Source organism: Platalea leucorodia (genome assembly GCF_965183815.1).
Source record: "Platalea leucorodia genome assembly, chromosome: 2".
In the NCBI taxonomy this organism is placed as follows: Eukaryota; Metazoa; Chordata; class Aves; order Pelecaniformes; family Threskiornithidae; genus Platalea; species Platalea leucorodia.
Window position 1 is genome coordinate 92,845,396 of NC_138824.1, and position 21,088 is coordinate 92,866,483.

General features: G+C 41.8%; 1 protein-coding gene across 1 annotated transcript in view; it reads right to left on the reverse strand.

Annotated features, from left to right (window-relative positions):
• Positions 1–7,815: 7,815 nt before the first annotated feature.
• Positions 7,816–21,088, reverse strand: part of SRPX (sushi repeat containing protein X-linked) — a gene marked incomplete at both ends in the record, with an annotated part of 44,883 nt that continues 31,610 nt past the window's right edge. Inside the window, 6 exons of the mRNA XM_082337967.1 lie at positions 7,816–7,996; positions 10,357–10,478; positions 11,719–11,852; positions 12,307–12,486; positions 13,186–13,307; positions 15,284–15,410. Coding sequence (XP_082194093.1) covers positions 7,816–7,996; positions 10,357–10,478; positions 11,719–11,852; positions 12,307–12,486; positions 13,186–13,307; positions 15,284–15,410 — 866 coding nt within the window. The remainder of the gene's footprint in view (positions 7,997–10,356; positions 10,479–11,718; positions 11,853–12,306; positions 12,487–13,185; positions 13,308–15,283; positions 15,411–21,088) is intronic.

Genomic DNA, 21,088 nt, shown 5'->3' on the forward strand with positions numbered 1-21,088 from the left:
GAACAATTTCACCTGGGAAGTAATTTTGGCCAAGGCAGTGGTGTTTGCCATTGATGAGATTTGGAGTAGTACAGTGAAATTGCCGCCTAGGTTAGCAGTGACAATTCTGCATTATGGTAGCATATAATAGGTATCACACTCTGCCTCAAATGAGCCTCGGAGGGATGATGAGCATCATATAAACACTAGAGCAATTTGGAAAGCGTTGCTGTTCTATGATGTTATCAGCACATTTGTAGGAAGCGTTCGATTTGTTGAAAATGTCACATTTAATTATATCTCTTATATCTTTGTTCTCTTCCTTTACAAAAATGATTTATGGTTTGGAAAAAGCACAAGATGATTAACTGCAGATGTGATTTCTTGCTTCCCAGATATTTGAATTAATTGCTTATAATTGTGCGTCATCACATACTGTGTGTTACCAGGCTGAACAAAAAGACAGAAAGCCAGGAACTAGGCTAAAGCCTTGCTTTTGTTTGTATGTTTATGGTATTGAAGGTGCATGAATAATTTGTTCAAGGCTAATTTTTAGGAGAAAATAGCTACAATTTCAACATTGATTCATAAACTCCTGCCCTGAGTAAATACACACAGCAGAGCTGATGTTTCTAAAGTATTTTTCCACACAGACTTGAATAACTGAAGATGTGTCAGTGGAGCAGAAAGATTCTCTACAGTGGTTTTTGAAAATGTGTTGCACAATGCAGTGATACATATTTTTCTAGCTAGGTAACTACAGGGCTTTCATCACTGTCTTTTCCCCCTTGTGATTAGATTTTGAGGGTTTGACCCATTAAAGAAGAATATAAAAGTGCAACTTTTGCTGTAAAACGTCAAGTGGGGCCAGTAAATACATCTTTAGACAGTGTGGTTATTGCCAGTATCCATCAAAAAGAGCTGATGCTGAGGGCTCTCCAAGCCCTGCCATCAGATTTTGGTATCCAGACCTGTTCTCTGGAAGTTTCTCCGCTCAGTTTGTCAGCTGTATGGGGACTTTAGGCTTCTGAATGTTGATGCTCTTGCTTGCATGCTTAGATGCCATGAGCAGGCTAAAATAGGTTTGAAATGGCCTACCTATCTCCTCCACCTCCATCATGTTACGTTTGAGCGAGGAGGGGAGGAAAGTGGCAAAGACTCTGAGGGACACTGTTGCCATCTTCCTGTGCTAATCCAAGTGCCGTTGCCTTCCTTGAATGCCTTTTAGATGCCACGTTTTGCTCTTCCTTTCCCAGCTGGATGCTTTAGCAGATGGTTTAAGAGAGAAGGCATTGGGATGGTGAGTATGTTTTGATCATGGTCCATTCGACTGGAAGCTTATTCTGTGCCTCTTCCAATGCAGGTTATGCTAAGGTAGCATGAAATAAGCATTTTTATGTATTAACTTTTTATTTTTCTTTTCCTGCCTGGTTAGGCCCTGCCAAGTGTAATTATTCTAAGTTGTATTCTGCAAATATCAACTATAACAGCAGAGCAGCCATTGAGCATCAGCTGGTGGTAATCGATAAGGAGAGGTAACAGGAGGGTTGCATTTAGACTGGCATAATTTGGGCTTCTTGAGGGGTATGCACGTTGCCCAGCTTCAGGCATGTAAAGTTTGTGGTTTGCTCTGTAGAGTCAATGAAGAGAAAGGCTGCTTGGATCTCCTACATCTTCGAATCAGAGCTCAGATCCTATTACCACAGCTGTCTAGTTTGTGGATTTACACAAGGTAGTAAGGGTTGTACCTGAATGTTTGCAAAGCTCTCTCTTCCCTTCATCCCTCCCTTCGGTTCAGCAGCCCCCACCAGAACGTTCTACCCGAATCTCCAGTATCTGGAAGGAGGCAGCATGCAGCAGTTAAGTGATAGCCCCGCTTATTTTCATCCATACGAGGTAAAAACTGAAATTTTACTTCCCTAACATGCAGTATTGATTTTCAGCACTTTGCAACAACAGAAATAACCATCTCCTGAGAGCTGGTCCATGCACTTTGTAAACTTTTTTTTTTAAGTAGTTTTTTAAAAAAATGATTATTATTTATTTATTTTTACACACAGAAATGTTAACATTTGAGAACCCTAGAGGAATGGTGGTAGAACGTGTGATGGATTCCAAAATAGGATGCAGACTTCTATTTGCAGTGATGTCTTTCACCGTAACCCAGCAGGCGATGCTGAGAAGCACGCTAGCACAACCTTACCCCTGCCCCCCCTGAATTTCCTGCCTGGTGATTTCATGTTTGCAAATGCTGCTTGATAAGCGGTAGTAAGACAGTGTTAATTATACTGTGTATATTGACACTGGAAAGTGAATCTCGACTGGCTTTTTAGGTGTGGTTTAGGTTGTTTTGAAACTCACCCTTGCTGCATCTTGGCCCTTTATTTAGATTAGTTATTTCAACAATTCTGCTTTGTGGCAATAACATCTATATGGCTGTGTGCTACTGCTCCTGAGAGCTTGGTGTATGTTTTTGAGGGTAGTTCTAATTGTTGAGGTTTGCCTAAAGCCAAGTGTAGTCATTTGTTGCAGCAATTAGAGAATGTCACGTATCCCTCGTTCTGCCTTTGTTCTGCTTCAAATCTGTTGTTAGCTATTTGTTTAATTATTGTGCTGGACGTGAACAGTAGTAGCAGTAAACGGCATTGCAGTATGTTAAGTTCTGCCCAAATTTAGACAAAATGTTTCCTGCCCAGAACATTTTTGTACTGTGCACTGTATGTTCAGCTTTGTGGACAAAGGTGGCTGGTAATACATTTGCAGCTGTTGTCAAGATTACTGTTCTATCTTTTAAAATTAAAATAGTGAAACATGTTGCTGTGTCCTTGTCTCTCCTAAAATGCATTACAGCAAACTTACAAGTATGTCTTCCAGGAATATTCCATATTATCTCATTGAGGTAAAGACATTACTTCACTTATATGTGGTGAATAATGCAGGAGGCCTGGCATGTCTTCAGAGGTGGGACTCCATTGACGGTGTCTCTCTCTCTGCTTTTTTTGTTTGTCTTAATTTCTACACTTTAAGTGTTTTTAAGCTATTTTTTATTTCATATGAATTAAAACTGTTTTCTTTTGAACGTGCAACCCTAAGAATAAGGGAAATGCAGTGTTCTCTTCCCCCTTGCTAGAGAATTATTTTACACGTGCCTTAACCCTGCACGCTCAGCAGGTCCTCCCCTCTGTCTCCGAATCTCCTACCTCTTCCCTAGTTCAAAGTCCTGCCCACCTGAAAATCTAGCTATGTTCAAAATCCAGCTTTTCTGTAATTACTAGCCCTGATTTTTTTTTAAAGGAAAAGCAAAAACCCTCTGATCACTCAATTTATACTTTCAGCTGAGTCGTGCTCACTTCAACTTACCTCTCAGAGCTGAGGGCTCTCTTCCATCTTCTTTTGGTTCTCCAGTTCTCCAGGTTTTTGTGTCTTCTTGTCCCTTCCCAACTGTCTGAGACAAACTAGGAAGGCAAATAATGCTCCTGGGCTCTGGGCCTGTGCTTGCCTCTGCTCGCTTTGCAGAGGAGTCTGAAAGTCTGGCTCAGTGCGTTGGGTTCCTGCACCCAGGTTAAGAGGAGACCACCTCAGCGGGGTCCGCAGGGCTCTCGGCGTGATGTGGGCACAAGCAGCTGGCTCCTTTGCCCTCACACCACTCCTGTCTAGCTTGTCGCCATGCTGGTTCTGGCCTAAAACCAGTAAACTGGAAGGCAGCCGCAGGTGGGGAAGAGCCCTCCTGCCATTCCTCTGCCCTTGCACCTTTGCCTGGGGACTGTACTTAAGGATTTGCCCGGGGGTCTGGAAGGAGGAGGAAGACACCTCTGTAACTTCTGTACAATTGAACTGCAGTCTCTCCTCCCCTTCTCTTTGAAGTAATAGATGCCAAGTTCTCCTTGTGCGTTTGAAGTATGGGCCAGCCTAATTACTGAAATTCAGGTCACGGATACTTTCTGGGTGCATGGGTGGCAATGGGACATGTGGTGGTAACTAGATATGCGCTAGCACATTCTGTGTGAACGCTGGCTTTCCCATCTCTTTCCCTTGCATTTTACAGAGCATGCAGCAGCTGGATCGCTGCTTGGAAGAGGCCAGGGAAATGTATGTGCTAGCCACAACTGCCCATGTCCTCACTGGCTCCTCTAGCCCAGGCAGCCTTGCTGCTCTCTGCCTTCCAGTGCCTGCTAACGCTTTCCCACTCTTCCCTTCACCGAGCTGCCATAAAACCATCCTCCAGCCACAGACGGGGAGGTCGAAACGGGCAGCAGCCACACGGCCGAGAGAAGCTGTGCCATCTCCTGATGGCGTGAAGCACTGGCTCCCTTTTCCCTTTGTGTGGATGCGCAGCACTAACAGAGACGGAGGTGAGTGGCTGGGAGTGATCTAGCGCTGAGGTTGCACAGCCTGAGCTCCATTATTTCACCACCTCAATTTAAAAAGTGGGTTGCGATCGTAAGAGCGTTTAAATGTACTTCAGCTTACTTTTTAGCCTCTGCGTTTTCATTAATTATGTTAGGCAGTCTGACTCATGCTCTTACGTAAGTACTGAGCTGTAACGAAGCGGCATGTTATCGTCATTTAGTGCAGAGCTGTAAGGGTCATTGGTGTTTTCATTAAAACGTAACGCTTTCTGTCCCAGAGGAGATGGTTTGAACTTCAAGAACAGGGATGTGCAACTTGCCATTTTGTCTCTCCTCTGCAGGTGTAGAGGCAGGGGTTGTTCTCATCAAATCAGGTGGGTTCTCGGGTAGGATCTGGGGAAAATCAGGCCATTTACAAAATTGTTTTGTGCTCATGAGAAATTGCTGCTTCCCACAATTTATCCCAATTCTGTTTGCAAAAGATGTTGCATGACAGAAACATGAATGCTTTTCTGGTCTAAAATGATAGAAGTCTTGTGGTTCATACTCAAAAAATGTCTCCAGATAGATGTAGGAACCTCCAGCCCGTAGCAGTATCCACACACTGTGACCTGTCACATCTCCTGCAACAAATAGCCTGGAGGTGGGAGTGGAAAGGACAAGACTCATGGCAGGTCTTGCATCTTGGAAACAGCCTTTAATCCTCCCAACTAAAATTCATGTTTTAAACAGGATTTGCATTTTGACAGCAGTGGTAGGATTAGAGCTATGGCAAGAAGAGCCACGTCGGTAGTACCAGAAAGACTGCAGCCTGTATTATTTTGAGGGAGCTGAATTTTCTGTTAAACATTACAAAAAAAAAAAGAAGTGCATAGTGTAGATAGTGCACTTTGTTTACACAGTGTTATTTTTCTGGGACCAAAAGTCTACAGGATGAATTATTGGAATATATTTGAATATTTGTAGTTTATTTGAATATATAAATGCTGGGCTAAAGCCAGAAATACTAAGTCCCTTGTTCAAACACTCCTTTCCCAAAAGGCCAGTCTGCCACATCCCTGCATACCATACATGCAGGCTGATTCGACTCCAAAACAGAGATGGCACATGATGTTTTTCACTGTTCCATTCCTCCCCACAAAAATGTACAACAGAAAATGCCAGAAACCTTGTATTACTAATCAAGAACAGCTTTTCTTAATCACAAGATTTTAATAGATGTTCTGTGTCAAACCAGTAATCCAATCACTCATGCACTCTCCTCCACTTAATTCAATTCCCTGGAACAGCCTAGTGATTGCAATCACTTTCCTGATTGTAGCAATCATAAAGCCCCACTCCTGTTCCCTCAGTCATGAAAGATGACTGGGTGCTCGGATTCTGTACCTAAATCAAAATGGAGTGGCGGCGGATTGGAATGGCAGCAATACAGTAGAAAAATCAAACCCACTAGAGTGTTGGTTGTTTGCTTTTTTTAAAAATTTATTTCAAATCATTGGAAATCGGTTGATGTGCTTTTTCAGTGAGGAAAGTGAGGGGAAATAAAAACTTGTCCACCTGTGCATTCATGCTGTAAGCATATGCATGCCAGAGAACTGTGGCCCCAGCAGTACATGTATGGATGTGTCCTCAGGCCGTCTCTGTTCCACGTGCGACACTTAAGGCATGAAGCGATTTGGTGTGCCTGGCCATGTCTGGTTTTCTTAACCACTGGTTAGGCAGCAGAGGAGAGGCAACCTGGGGTACAGCTGTGTCCATCAGCATGCTGGCTCTTACCCTTCTTGCTCCTTTATAGCGGGTCCAGGACCTACTTTCTTATTGGTTTGGTCAGGTCTGGAACAGAAATGCTATTTCTGTGATTTTTGTCACCAGTCCTTGCATCTTACTCCTAATGGCAACACTTGGAAAGCTCATCCCCTGGGCCGTGCCATGCTTTCATACTTACTCTTGGCTGTTCAGTAACAGTCTCCTAGCACTCGGAAGCAGACCATCCTGTTCGGAAGACACGGCCCACCACCACCTGCCCCCCTCCTTGGTGCTGTCGTGCTTCAGTCAACAAATTAGCTTTTGCTAGCTAGTGTCAGGGCTGACTTCCCTCTCTTTGCATTCGTTCCCTCATTAATTCACTTAGAGAAGCAACCTTTTCAAAAGAGATTTTCTAATTTCAGAGGGTGCGAGAGACCACATTCTAGTAAGGATTGCTTTGAAGATGCTGATAAACTGTTCCTCTGCTGACACCAGAGTGTAAAATTAAACATCTGCCTTATGGTGAAAGACAAACAAATGTTTGGCTCAAAAAACAGGGCTGTGCTCTTGAGCGGCAAGAATGAACAGCAGAGACACTGGAGTGCTGCTTTTTGGGCATGTCACATTATGCATCGTATCTTCTAAACAGGTATCCAAAGCTGTAACACACAATTGTCACTCCTTTGATGCTTATATTCTTCATGCATGATGTATGTTCTTTGCGGTGGATTGGCAAGACTGTGGGCTATAATAAAACAATAGAAAACTCTCCTTTTTTGATTGCTTCCTGAGAGTTTTCACTGAGCAGGGAACTTTTTTGTTACTTTGTAAGTGATGACTTGCAAACAAATATTTTCACAGATCTGGAAATGACAAATCCTTGATGAAGTTTCCCTGGGGACAGTGTTTCCCTGCTATCAAATCAACAGCCTGGTCTGTCTGCAAGATGAAGAGAGGAAAGAAATCTGCTACTCCAGGTCTGTTGGACATGAAAAGACAGAAGCAGAAGCATACCAGGTAAGAGCATATTTTTTCTATCAAGCATTGCAGTATGTGGCCTTTAGTAATTACTGCCCATTGTCTACACTGCTTGCTGTTCCTTTATCGTATTCCTTCTGGCAATGACTTCCCTACTCCTGCTATCAGCTATTTTCTCCTCGCTGCTGCTGAAAACAGGTACTCGTGTTGCTGTTGGCTTATGTTTTGTGTCTGTGATCAACCATGTTATTAGTGGAACTGAAAGACACGGCTGGATTGCTTGTACACTTCAATCTGAGGCTAATGTCTCTGTTATAATGGTTTTCAGAGAGGTATTTTGATCCAACTTTTGAATTAATCGATCAACTTTTATCTCCAAGATGAATTGTGGACAACTTTCTGTTTGCAAAACAATATTTTATTAATAAAAAGACTTATAAACAGTAAGAAAGAAACCCCAGTTTTACACTGAATGAAAAATCCAAAATAAACTCCCAGAAACGTGCCTCAGTTCTTCACTCTCTGTACAAGAAATTCCATTGGGTAGTAATCCTACATACACATTTATCTAAAGATGGCTTAAAGTACCAAAAAGCATCATGCATGCTTCTATGCAGAGTAGCTACAGCTGGACAGGCTTAACAATACACACAAAAAATCTGTACATCAGTGATTCAAAAAGCCATGCTTTGTGTAGCACCAAGGGGAGAATTATGTGGATTAAAAAAAATTCACTGACAACTGCAAGCCCTGCAATCCTGAATTAGGGACATGACTGACCAATTTCTGCTTGCAGTTTCATCTCTTCTTTTCTCAGGGGAAAATTGTCAATAAGTGCAAAGAGCTCAGCTGGCGTTGCTGGGAAAGGATAGCGTTCCTTGTCCATTCCGTGCTTGTCCATCACCACGATGTTGAAATTGTAATGGGGGATCCTCAGCAGCAGCCTGCAAGGTAAGGAACTTGTTTTGTTAAAGCCCGTCATCTACCGCCTGGGCGCTTCAAACTAAGAAATGGCAGAACCAGCCTGTTGGGTCTAAGCAGAGGAAGGCGGGGATGGTCAGAGGGGGCTACACAGGGTCCGCTTTGTTTCAGCTCTAAGAACAAGGAGTCAGATAGAGAGCAGGTGTCTGCGTGTGCTACAGGCTGTACCTCTGCAGGGAAGGGTCAAGGTAACAGCACTCAGCTCTGTTTTCTCCTCAGACCTCCGCCTGTTAGTATAGCACATGCCATTACCTATTGCTATCACAAGAGAAAAAAAAAAAACCTAAGACAAAAGTACTATATACATTGCCTAAAGAAAACCATTGCGATGGAGCTAGAGTTACAAGTAGACTATTCTCTTTCTTGGCTGCCACATGATATAAAACCACAATCAGAAAAAGCAGGACAAAATTCTTGGAGTCAGTTTTCATTGCTTCCTAATAATAACAACCATCTACCTGGCGGTAACTCCAATTTAGGAGAACAAAAGCCACTGCTAATCATGGCAGAGTCCTTTTCTTCCAAGTGGTAAAAGGGGTCATTTGAGCTCCTCTGGAGGTGTGACAGTAAAAAAAAGTATATCCTTGGTGCTCTTTTCATCTTTTGCTTGAAGGAGTAATGAACTAGAAGATCCTTAGACATGCAGTCAGTCAACATCATTGGTGTGGGGAAAATAAATTCAGGCAGCTGTGACAGAAGGGTGTCAGGACAGGAAAGCTGCCGTGAAGAAGAGGGTCTGGGGGGGATGCTGGTAAGGTGTGAAGCATCAAAATTGACCTTCCTCAGCCTTCTAACAAGTTCGAGTGCTCTAGGTGTCTTCTTGTTGCAATTAGGGAGCTTGGCTTATTCAATTAAGACTAAAATGAAGTTTGAAGCTAAGCTATGGTAATAGGAAACCACATTCCTCCTGCGCCTCGTCTCACCTAAGAAAAATGCTTACTTTCTACAAATCCAAACGCTAACCTTCTGAGGTCTCCAAAGTTTTAACTAGGGTACCTGTGCTCATTAGTTTACTGAACGCCAATTCTGGACAGCATCTTTATTCAAGATGTTTAAGGGTGCGTTTCATTTTGATTTAAGTGCCTTCCAGAACTGGAATGCTATAATTCACACACTGCAGTAACAACAGAGAAAAAAAAAAATCAAATGGAAAACTAACTTTCACTGAGTGCAGGGCAGGTCATACCATACCAATTTCTGAAATGTAGCTCCATTAAAGGTTGCAAGGGGGGAGGGAGAGGGAATAGGGTGTTACCAGAGCTTATTATTTTCTACAGAGTCACAAGAAAAAAAAACATTTCAACTTTAGTAAAAGTACTTCTACTTTTTTGAATAAAAGAGAAGCTCTTTGTGCTCTCTCTTTCTTTTTGTAGAGAACAAATGTTTTTATTTTTTGCAATCCAAAAAAACCTCTCTGACTTGTCAGCATTTTTTATTGTCCCCAATTAAAACCCACTCCATTTCCTCAGGCATATCACAGGAGATGTTGCCTAAAATGCTCCTGGATTTTTTTCCTAAGTAACTACTACTTTCCCTGCCATATTTTTGGATCTTGTAGTCCTCCTGTCCCTAGGAAATGCTGGCGCTTGAAGTCTCGCTTTCAAGTGAAAACCAACCCCCTGCCGGTCTAAAACCAAGTCAAAACAGTTTAGGCACCTCAGTAAAACTGCTGAATGTTGTAGTCGGGCTGGGGAGGCTGAGATAATTTCCCCTTTGAAGTACTGCCCATATCATTTCTACATGTGGGACTTCAAAGAGCAACCACTGCTTCCCCTCCTGGCCTGCCCACAGCCACCAGCAGCGCTGCAGAGAAGATGAGCCGTTGCTGCCATTTGGGGCTGCACTGGCAGCTGCTCCAAGGCCGTCCTTGCAAAGTGACTGCAGCCTGTCATGACTGCATCAGACCAACTCCAGCACAAATACAGACATACTTGAAGTGTTTTCAGTGGCAGCACCCAAAAATATAGACCTGTAACAGGATCAAAGGGATACACGGGGAGTTCACATGAATTCAGAAATTCACTCAGTTTGAGCAAAGGGGCAAGGAAGATGTGGCACTTGAAAGAGTGACCCATTTACATGTGAAACAAGGTGAAGTCTATGCTCTTAATTTCATAAATACCAAATGCCCATGAATTTGCAGTAGCTATTACACAGAGAGCAAATTAATCCTATAACTTACTCATCAGCATCTACCTTCCAGTGTCTAGCTATGTACATTAGAGTAGAATATGTATATTTAGAGAGTAAGATGCAGGGAATCAAAAACAATATATCATATATGCTAAGGTGTGACCACAACAGTAGCCAGAGCTTACTTTACCTGAGTTGCAGGGCAAGTGACGGGGGCAGCAGCTTTACGCCTATTCTTCCTATCTGTGCTGGGAAGACACCAACCAATTCAACTACGGTAACGTGTCGCAGGTCTAAACCACACTGTGCCGGCTGGAAGGGTTAAAAGAAGAGGGGTGTTAGTTATCAGTGAGAGAACAGGGGGTTGTTTTCAGTGTGCAGTGAGCGTTCACAAAGAGTCCGATATTCTTATGTTAGTGAGAGGGTTTAAACTGAAAAGAGAGCATACTTTGAAAAGTCTCTAAGTCTCAGTGCGAAGAACTAGAGCCTCATGACTCCAGGGGATGTTAAATGACGGATTAACTACTCTAAGAAAAACAACGCATGGGGACCACCTAGGAGGAATACAACCTTGTCTTTGTAATGACATGAAAAGGCCAGGGTATTAAGCATTGTGCCAGTAATCTCATTTGGCAATCAAAGCAAGGTATGTGAAATGGAAGTTGACTGTAGAGTTTTCTTTCATGCCAACTTGTTTGACCACGGTCAAGCAGTGGGAAAAGTACTATAGCCATTAAATTTAGGATTTTAAACTATTTCATTTTGATCAATATATTGAATTTTCTTCCCAAGTTAATCTAATGGGGGAGGAGAAAAACTGGCCGCTGTAAAAGAATACAGGACTGGCTCCTTTCCCTGAGGACACAGATACGTTTCTGAGATACATCTCTAAGTCTAGCAAGAACCCAACAAGAGCATCACATTTACAACACATAAGAAGGGCAATTACCAGAAGTTCTCTTTTTTTTTCTTGTTTTGTTTTGTTGTTGGTTTTGGTTTTTTTGGTTTTTTTTTTAAACAAAATACCCCAGAGTGCTATCTCCAGCACTCCGGATGATTTCTCTGCTGAGTATCCGGTCCTTTGTTTGCTGGCGCACTGGTTATTTCTGAAGCTATTCACACTTCCTTGCAGTGTAGTTACGAAGTCTGTAAGCCTGGTTTGCATGAACTGCAACCACTGAAGTGCTGGATGGTTTGTGTTTTTTTCAGCTTCTTTAGGAGCTGAGTTAAGGAATGATTATTGAGCACAGGTTAATATTAAATTAATTTGGGGAGGACAGAAGAGGACCAGAACTGCCTGGGATTCAGCAACTGGTCAGTCAGAGGCAGCACAACCCAGAACGGAGCTAAATTAGAGACTGGGGAGATAACTCAAACCCACGTAAAAAGGATTAATCCAGAACCACTACTGCTTCAGCCAGATCCTCCAGTGGCTGCAATGTAACAGCTGAAGTTTGCGGATTTATACCAAACAGTGGAGCTTGTCCCCTTGTGTCTTTCTTTAAAGAAAAAAAACAGGTGCATGCCCTCCCCCCCCCAAAATGCGTTTTACCTGCAGCATTCCCAACTGCATCCTGTAGAAGAAGTTGGCCGCAGTAGGAGTTGAAATAATTAGCAGTCTCCGCTTCTCATAAAACTGATCCAGAAGCGCAGCTGCAGTCCTCACATTCACATTAATATTCATGGCTAGAATTAAAATTAAAACAAAAGTTATAGAGCGTACTGAAAACAGATCTATTTCTAAAAGCACAAACTGTTAGATAGCAGAAGCACAAGAACAAGAAATAATAAAGAAGATACGGGTGAAATACTGGCCTCATTGAAGCCAACAATTTTTTCTTAAGCTCTTCTGGCTTGCAAGATGGATTGATTCCAGAATGTGAAGTTTTGTAGAAAGCTTTGAGCTAAAACACACTATCAGTTGTGAGGTACCATCATCATCCTAGGAAAGAGCAGCCAAAGGTGGCAAAGGCTTCAGCTGTAAGTGCAAATTGGCAGAGGAGACAAGATACTAAGTTTCTTACCTCTAGGGCATTACAGTTTGCAGCTGTATTCCACTTCACAACCCCCTTCCCAAATTCTCACTGCCACAAGAACCATTGCTCTGGCAGCCCTCCTGGTAAAGTGGTGAAATACTCACGTGCACAGGTTGGCTCCACTCCTGACCACCCCAGGTTGTACTGGCATACTCTAGCTGGGCTTCCTTGCAGCTCGTAGCCACCAATGCAGGAGAACTCGCATGTAGCACCATAGTTATTTCCATCACCTGAACACTTGATGTAGCCATTATCTGGGGCATTTAATTTCACACAGCGCCTGACTTTAAGCAAGAGGGGAAAAAAAAAAAGAAAAAAAACAAGGCATGAATCACCCTGTTTGTTACTAGAGTAGCATGGCCAGTGGAATACCAATATAGAAGACATCTTTCTGTTTGCTTTCTATATTATTCAAGTCACATACTTAAAAACCTCAACCAAACAAACACACCCCCCCAACTCACATGGAAACTAAAATGATACAGTTGTATAGGTATATGCATGTGATTGATTGTGGTATCATGGTGACAAAAGGTCATGGAGCACAAAAAGAGCTGAAGCTGAAACCTACAGGTTTCATCTCTGTATATTCAACTCCAGATTTCATGATCTGGATTTGTGAAAGGGCTGCCCTGCTTGACAGATGTGAGTCACAGCTGAAAAAACTCCTTCACATACTTGTTTCAGCAGCTCACAAGCTAAATATCATGAAGTCAGCAGGAGGGAAGGGGTGTGGAGCTGGAGGCGGGACCGATCAATGAAGCTCTTCCCTGACATGCAGAGTGCCAGCCAGCCACCTACCCTGCTGCAGGCCTGGCCCCCAGGGTCTTGAGCAAGACGGCCTTCTCCCTTACGGCATCAACATACAGTTTATATACACATACATATGCAGACAAATACAGAAATGAGGACATTTCTCAAATTGCCTACTAAGCCAGATGGAAATCAGTGACTGTATTTATAGGATAAAACATCATTCTTACCTCTGACTTTAACAAGAAATTTGCAAGTGCCTTTGTTTTCAGCTCTGTCATACACAGTATATTGGATTTTGTGGTCGCCTTCTGGAAAATGTGACCCTGGTGGCAGGCCTTTCAAAATAACACTAAAACAGGAAATAAAAAAGGACAGACATTCATAAATTCACCGGTATTTTTTTACTGACAATGCTGTAAAAACCTGAAGAGTGACATTTGTGGAATGCTAAGATTGTCTGGCTGCACTGCATGACTGAAGACTGAGAGTAAGCAAAGGAAGAAGCTGGGCAGAGGCAACCGGAGTATTTAAACTTGCTACCAACAGCCCACCCTGGAGTTGTACAAAAGGGTCCCAACCTGCCAAGACAAGGAAGGCAGCGTGGGCAGGGCCTGCTCGCTTCCTATAAGACAATCCACAGAGTAGTCACCCATCACGCCATTCCCAAAGGAACTTGAGCTTCCTTTTCCTTAACATACGGAAAAGTTGAGATTGATCCTCCCTCATTTTGTATCGTGAACAATCCACTGTCAGGGCCGCAGCATAACCCAGAGCCAGTGGAGTGTAAGAAAACTTCCAGCCTCTTACAATGGGGACGTACCCCATCTGGCTGCTCTGCACTGCTCCTATGATTATACTACTGTACAAAAATGGAATAGAAAGCGAGATTTATTGTCACACCAGAAGGGTGTGGTGATCCACAGCAGTGTTTCCACCTGGAACTTGTTCCTACCCTGCAAATGCGTCAGGAGAATTCAGACATGTTAACCGTATCCTCAGTACTGAAGCAGCGAGGTCGAGCAGTGTTCCACGTAATGGGAAAGCTTACATACTCACGGGACTGCAGGACCCAGTGCATTTAAGGAAAGCTCTGTACACTCCATAAAACATCACAGTTTAGCAAGATTTTATAAAACTAGATTTATGGAAAAGCTACAGATTCAACAGCAAGCCTTGTCAGAGCTGGGAACAGTTACTCGTACGACAAAGTCTACATGGGATATTCCCCATTTTTTTCGCCTGCCAGACATTATTTCATCAAAAAGACTTTGGAATTTCTTTATTGTGACACTTTCCAGAATTTTTATTTTATCACGCTTAATTTTTTTTGATGCTGTTAATTGCCATAGAATTATCACATTAGACCTTAACAGCAATATTGGTTTTAATTGTGTAATGAATTCTTCTGATTATTTAAACTGTAACGATAAAAAGGCAACATCACAGTATCTTTCAACAGCTTTTTTGTATTGGCATAGAACTGTAAAGATCTTTAAGCTTACAACTTTGAGATTTTAAGCTTAACTAGTCCACTAATATAGAGTTAAAAGATGTAATTTGCTTAATGAAAAAAGCAGATTTCTATACTCTTTCCATTACAATAATCTAGACAGACTGCCATAAATCCTGCATGATAAAGATGGGAAAATCAGAGACAGTGGTACCATCACAAGGGCACCTTGCTCTTCTGGAAAATGTGACTGTGAAACATAAGAGTTGACAACGAAATTTTGAAGAAAGTGTTAAGTTTAAATCAAATGTTTAAAGCTCCCTAAGTTTCAAATGAGAGGCATTACTTTACAAATAATTGCAGAACACTGTGACATCAGTACTCAGCACTACTTCAGGAAGGAGCCTGAAGATGATTGCGGATATTGTTTTGTGACACAATTCACCTTGGTTTTTTTTAAGACAGTCAAAATTGCCTCTGCTGCTACCTCCAATACGCTATTATCTTTTCATTGTTATGTATAAAAGGTAACTTGCTGTAAGAAAACTTATTGTATATGAGAAAAGACTTACAAAGAAGCTCTGGAAAATTTCACAGGTGCAATCAAAATGCTATTGTCATTTATTCCATCAGCTCCAAAATAACCACAACAATCTGCTACTCCTCTACATGTCAGGTCCTGAAGAATTCAAGTTGTTAATTTTTAATTTTTCAATTAAACATGCAATTCTTCACAGGCCGTTGACATGTATAAATAAGCATCTTGGATGAATTAAGGGGCAAGGGTACCTGGCCACCCTCATCAGCTGAATTACTAACCAAGGACCCCAGGAATAAAAAGGAGAAAATGCAAACATTTACAGATTTGCACCTACTCTGTCAGAATCCCGTCAGCAGTATCCCGTCCCTCCGGGGTGTCCCAGAACACTCTGGCCGTCAACTTGTTGGGCTCTGCGGTTTTCTCCTTCACGCTCGGGCACTGGATTCTTGGAGGTTCCGTATCTGTTGAAATAAATGTCACAGAAATGGGCACGTGTGCATGTGTTACAGCTACGCATTTTCTTCACAGCTCTTGCCCTGTTGTCAGCATAATCTGGGACCGCCTTCAGCTGGCCTCCTTAACACTGGAGCCGTCCCAGCCAAGGCAGGTGGAGCCTGTACTTCTCGCCTTTTTGTAAGAGTAAGAGACAACAATGATCAATCCCTGCCCCCCCCCCCCCCCCCCCAGTGTAAAAAAACTAATTAAAAAGTAGTTATCGTAACTTACTTTATCTAGTCCCCAGTTAAAAATCAATGTCTACAAATCGACTGTATTTAGCTTTGAACTCTATGGAGGGATACCCAAGGTTGTACCTGAGGAGCCTGACCCTTCTGTTTATCTGCTCTGCCTCTCTTTGTTCATCTGTGCAGTGGATATTGTGATTAAGAACATTTGTAAAGCACACTGAACATAAATCTCTCTCCGTATGATAACTTTGCACGTTACTGTTAAATTCTTGGTTGTTTTTTCTTGAAGCAATGGCAAAAAGAGAAACAGGAGAAGATTGACAAAATTGTCATTTTGCAGGGAATTGATGCTGCATTTGATTTTTTTCAAGTAATTCTTATAATAATGCCTTACAGGTAATACAGAACAAAAAGTAGACCAGGTAAATTTTGAAAGCTTGTTTGACTGCTACCAGAATATTGTGACTATTATTCAGGAGTAAAGGGAACAGTGGCAATGGTAAAAGATGCTGATGGAGGACCAAGGCGATGCACAGCTACTCATCTTCAGCCGCTTCCGTTACCAATCCTGCCAGCGTAGCAGAAATAACAGGGGTGAACCAAGTCCAAACACCATCACAATCATTAATAAAAAAAAAAAAAAAAAAAAACCAAAAAAACCAAAAAACAACAACAAAAAAACACCCCAAAACTATAATAACTTAGTCTCAGTTTGTTTTTTTTTTTTACCATTGCTTGGGTTATACCCCAAATGAAGTATAAATCCATAGAGTCATACACCAGCTTTAAAAATGAACACAGAGACAGGATTGGTCTTTATCTGCAAATAGAAAGCAATCCCTAAAGTGCTGCTTAAATTTAAAGGGTGGCAGGCCTTGTCTTTTCATTTGCAGGGCAGACACAAAAAGTACAATCTGGATTTCTTTCAAAAAAATAGCAATGAAAAAAGGTTTAGGTCTTTACAAAGCATCAAATATACAAAATAATTTCATAGACCCTCATATTCTACAAGGAACACACAATATTTTCTCCTGGTTTATCTAGGGCAAGTGCAACCCTGCTATAGCCCCTTCAAACTCTTAATGGTATTCCAAGAACCTGAGACTCTTGAAAACTGCTTATCTCTATTTCTTCTGTAAGTTTTCCTCCAACCCCAGACACCGCAGCTTTATGAGGCGTTTCTATAGGAAGAGCTCCTGTCAATTTTGCACAGGAGGGAGCAGGGCAGGCACAGGCAAGTAAGTGTCACACCGAAGTTACTCAGAAAACATGAGGAATACTGCAAACTGCCTTACACAAGTGCTTATTTTTGTGGGGTTTTTTGTAAATAAACAATGAAAAAAAAATATATCTTCCTATAGTATTGGGAGGATAACCATTGATTTCTTTGTAGATCCTACTAGAAGGTGAAGCTAGCAAGAGTGGGTTCCCACTGCAGGGAGTAGAGCAATCACAAATGAACAGCAGAATCCACTGAACAGCTTTTGAAGCTTCCTCTACTTTACAAGAACACTCTTCACGAAAGATACAAAGACACTTTAGTTTTTCTTTATGGCTTCTTTAACTTTTTTCACTTTTTGAGTTCTTTCATTCCTTCTTCCCTCATCTGCTGCAGTACACAAGCGAGCAGGATTTTCAAGCATCCACTCTGGCTGTAGGAAGCACTTTGTCTCCTTTCCTCATGTTTCTTGTTCACTCCCTTATTTTTAAAGTACCTTCCCATTGTGTGTGGAAATGTGCTCACATCACAGCCAGCGGGAGCCCTGCCCTCCTCTACAAAACTACGTTCGTTGCTCTCAGTAAGCTGCCAGCGTAGCTGAACCAGGGTAGGAAGTGCCCCAGTCTCACCAAGGCTGCTTCTGGCTCTGCTTAGTTTACTGTGGCGACGGCTCACCACTGTGCTATGGACGGTATAAATTTATTCCAGCATTACGTTTATTTAAAGACAGAACAGCATTTAAGGACCCAGTGTTTTAAGCACTTAATTAATCAGAAAGCTCATTACGCTATTTAGCGCAGAGAAGACTGGTTGGTATGAACTGGCTTGGACTTCCACATCGTAAAGATAATACAGTTACTGTGGGAACGAACTCACCAAGCACCCAGGGGCCAGGCAGCCTTTTTAGCTGCACTTACTTAAAAATTCCTGGAAAGGATATTTTCTTTGGTTATTTCAGCTGCCTCTTAGCATTCAACAGGCACTAAATGAACCTCACCAGAATAACTCTGCTTTGAAACAGACCAAGAGAAAGCAGCTGTCTCCCAAAGAGGCTCTTTAACTGCAGTGGACACTGGGATGTGTTAAAGCAAACCGCTCAGGTCTTTTTCCTTGTGCCCTTGTACAAAGTTGCAGCCCATCTACAGCATATTAAGCACTTTGGCCACAGCTTGGCAGAAGGAAGACAGGTCTAAAAAAACCCAACCCATTTAAATGCAGAGAAGGTGACCAGAGAACATCCCGGCAAATGCTCAAGTGACAAAACTGAAATACAACCCTCCCAAAAAAAAACCTTTAATAAAATGTAAGACACGAGCAAGGTGCCCACCCGCAGGTTAGAAAACTAAACTGGTTCCAAAACAAACCCCAGTGGAGGAACCCGCAAGACTGCTGACTGCTGGGGAGGTGTTATCAGAGGGAAAAAATCATCCTGTAAGCGCCAGATTGTCAGACTCTCTCACTTAATTAGTATTCCTGGCCAGAGCTGCAGCCAGGACACGCTGCAAGGTGTCTGACCCCGTACAGCTGGTCTTAACAGTGTCACTGCTGAAAGACTAATGACAAGCCAAGCAGATTTGTTTAAGCTGTTTAGCAGGGTTATGTATGTATTAAATGGGTGAATCTCGCCTGCAAGGTTTACATCATGGGCAGGGAAACTGAGTTTTCATGAAAAAATTTGGCGCTGTTGAGCCACTACTTTCCTTCCTTACATTCTTGTAAGTTGTCGCTTTTCTTGGCTGCTCGGCAGCAGCGACTGGTCCTCTGGCTCCACGCTGGGAAGTGGCATTACAGACATCGCATCAGGAGGTGAGCAGTGGAATAACGAATTCTAAAGCTGTCAAACTTTGTGGAGAAAAATGCTAAGTTTTCAAATAGATTTTAATTTTATTTTATTTTTAAAAAAACATGCTTCTGGGAGTGGCCATATTAACAATATCAACAAAATTTAAAGAGCTTGTTAACTGCCTTTCTCATAGTTTCTTAAAGGCTTACGTTCATTTGCTTGTGAATTTGGGATGACAAGAGGAAAGAAACAGAGGGATTGTACTGAATGCCCACTGCTTGCTTATTCAAGAGTCAGTATGGGACAGGTAAGTGGTCTGCTGCTACATAAACATGCTGTTATTACTGATGACATTAAACGATGGCTGGAAGTTAATTCAAAACTTTAGTCTGTGTCAAAAGCATAAAGAGATGAAGAGACTGGAAATCATAAAAGTGGGAAAGAAAAACATTGTTCTGTTCTCCCCTCTGTATTTCAAAACATCCATTATCAGGGCCTGTATAATTAATGACTCGGAGTGCAGAGCTTGTTTCAGATATAGGTAGCTGGAAGCTGTTAGTTAACTACCTATCAAGACAGTCTTAGGATGTGAGGAAAGGATGACTTAGCATGGTGACAGCCATTTACCGCAACCTCTGTTACACAATCAGCAGGAAAATGAAGCCTTTGTAGAGGAAAAGAAGGTGACATTTTTCAATCTTGTCGAGGAAAATACCTATTTCAATCTATGTTACAGTGCATTAAGGATATAATGGAAACATTATTCAAGTGAGTATTGGCATTTTTAGCTAACTGATAACCAAAAGCAGCTGTATGTTGATGTTTTTTAGTCATAGTTATTTCAGCAACATGAAGGATATCCTTCCTCTTGTAGGAGGGGGACAGACAGTGTGCTTTGTTAGGACAGAATACTCACTGTCTGTAAGGGCTTCCATAAGTAAAACATACCTAATTTTCTTTAATAAAAAAAAAAAAAAAAAAAAAAAATATTTTTTTCCCCCCTTTTAATGAATACCTGTTTCAGCAATGATGTTGGCCCGATGCCTTTCTTACGTGGATCTTCACTACCTCACTGTGAGCCCCGAGCAGTTTTGTGCAAAAATGCTAAGCGGTGCAACTGCAGTACAAAAAGGTAGAGGAAAGCCCCTTGTTTTCAAGAGGATTATAAATTCAGGTCTGCAGTAATTTTGCCATACTTGATGCTAATAGCTGTGGTGTCCCCAGGTCATTTCCCTAACTGTTTGCAAGGACATGAACTTTACCAGCCCATGCCTATGATCACATGTGACATCCCTACTGTGCACGGTGCAACTAATGGCTTGTACGCTAAAGTAACAAATAAAACAGTTTCTTTGCCTTTGGATTTCATCACTCCCCTCACCCGAATTTTACTCCTCAGCTGAAAGTAAGGAAGAACATCTATTCAGCCAGTTCTCTCCTGGCCACTGGTAAGCTTTCATAGGCTGCAGTTCACTGATGACTTTTCTTTAATTACTGAATTACAGTAAGGGATGTGTATTCAGTTGCACAACACCAAGTAACAGGAAACCTGAACAAAATTCTACAAACATCAGGCCACAGTGGAGAGACTCCAAAGCCATTTGCTAACCTAGACTGAGCCACAGGCATTCTGAGGAAAACCAAGTAGTCATACACAAAAAAACACTGAGCATAAATACTCTACCACCCACAAGCTTAAATTACTGGTAGCCAATTCAAATGGCAAAAAAACCACTTTCATTTGTGGACAGCTGCTGAACCTTCTATCAGAGACTTCCCAGAAACAAAAGCAGCAGCTGAGGCTTCACTATCTGCTGAAATCTCATTAGTAGGAAGGAAAGTTAAATCTCAGTATTCGTTTATGTCTCTTTTGATTTATGTATATAAAAAGAATTATTCCAGCTGAGGTTCCCGAGAGACTGCTGACTATGTAATGAAAATTGCTGGCATAGCTAATGTAAACTAGGCTGAAATCTAGTCTAGCTCACTGCAACCATGCTGGTAACTACAATTCATTCATATTCCCTGGATATATTTGGAGACTGTGACCCCAAGAAACAAAAGCAACAGGGGAGGTCAGACAAAGGGTTTAGTTTCAAACCTGTTTTATCATTAAATTGCAGAGAGCAGGACAGAGTCCAGCACAAAGAACATGCTAGAAGAGCAGCATGGTAATTGCAGACTACCAACGAGTCAGCCAGGAGATCAGCAAAGGCTGTTATAAGCATTGTAAAGCACTGACCATTTACACCAGCCTCATCTAATAAATAATATAAATAAATATAATAAAAAAAATATATTTATATCTAAAATATAATAAAAAATATATTTATATTTATAAATAAATATAATAAAGTGATAACGCTTGGAGCTGATAGCACGTGTGTAAGGAAGACGGTCACTTGGGACTGAAAGTACTCAGTGACAGTGCACTGTATCCCTTAGAAAACT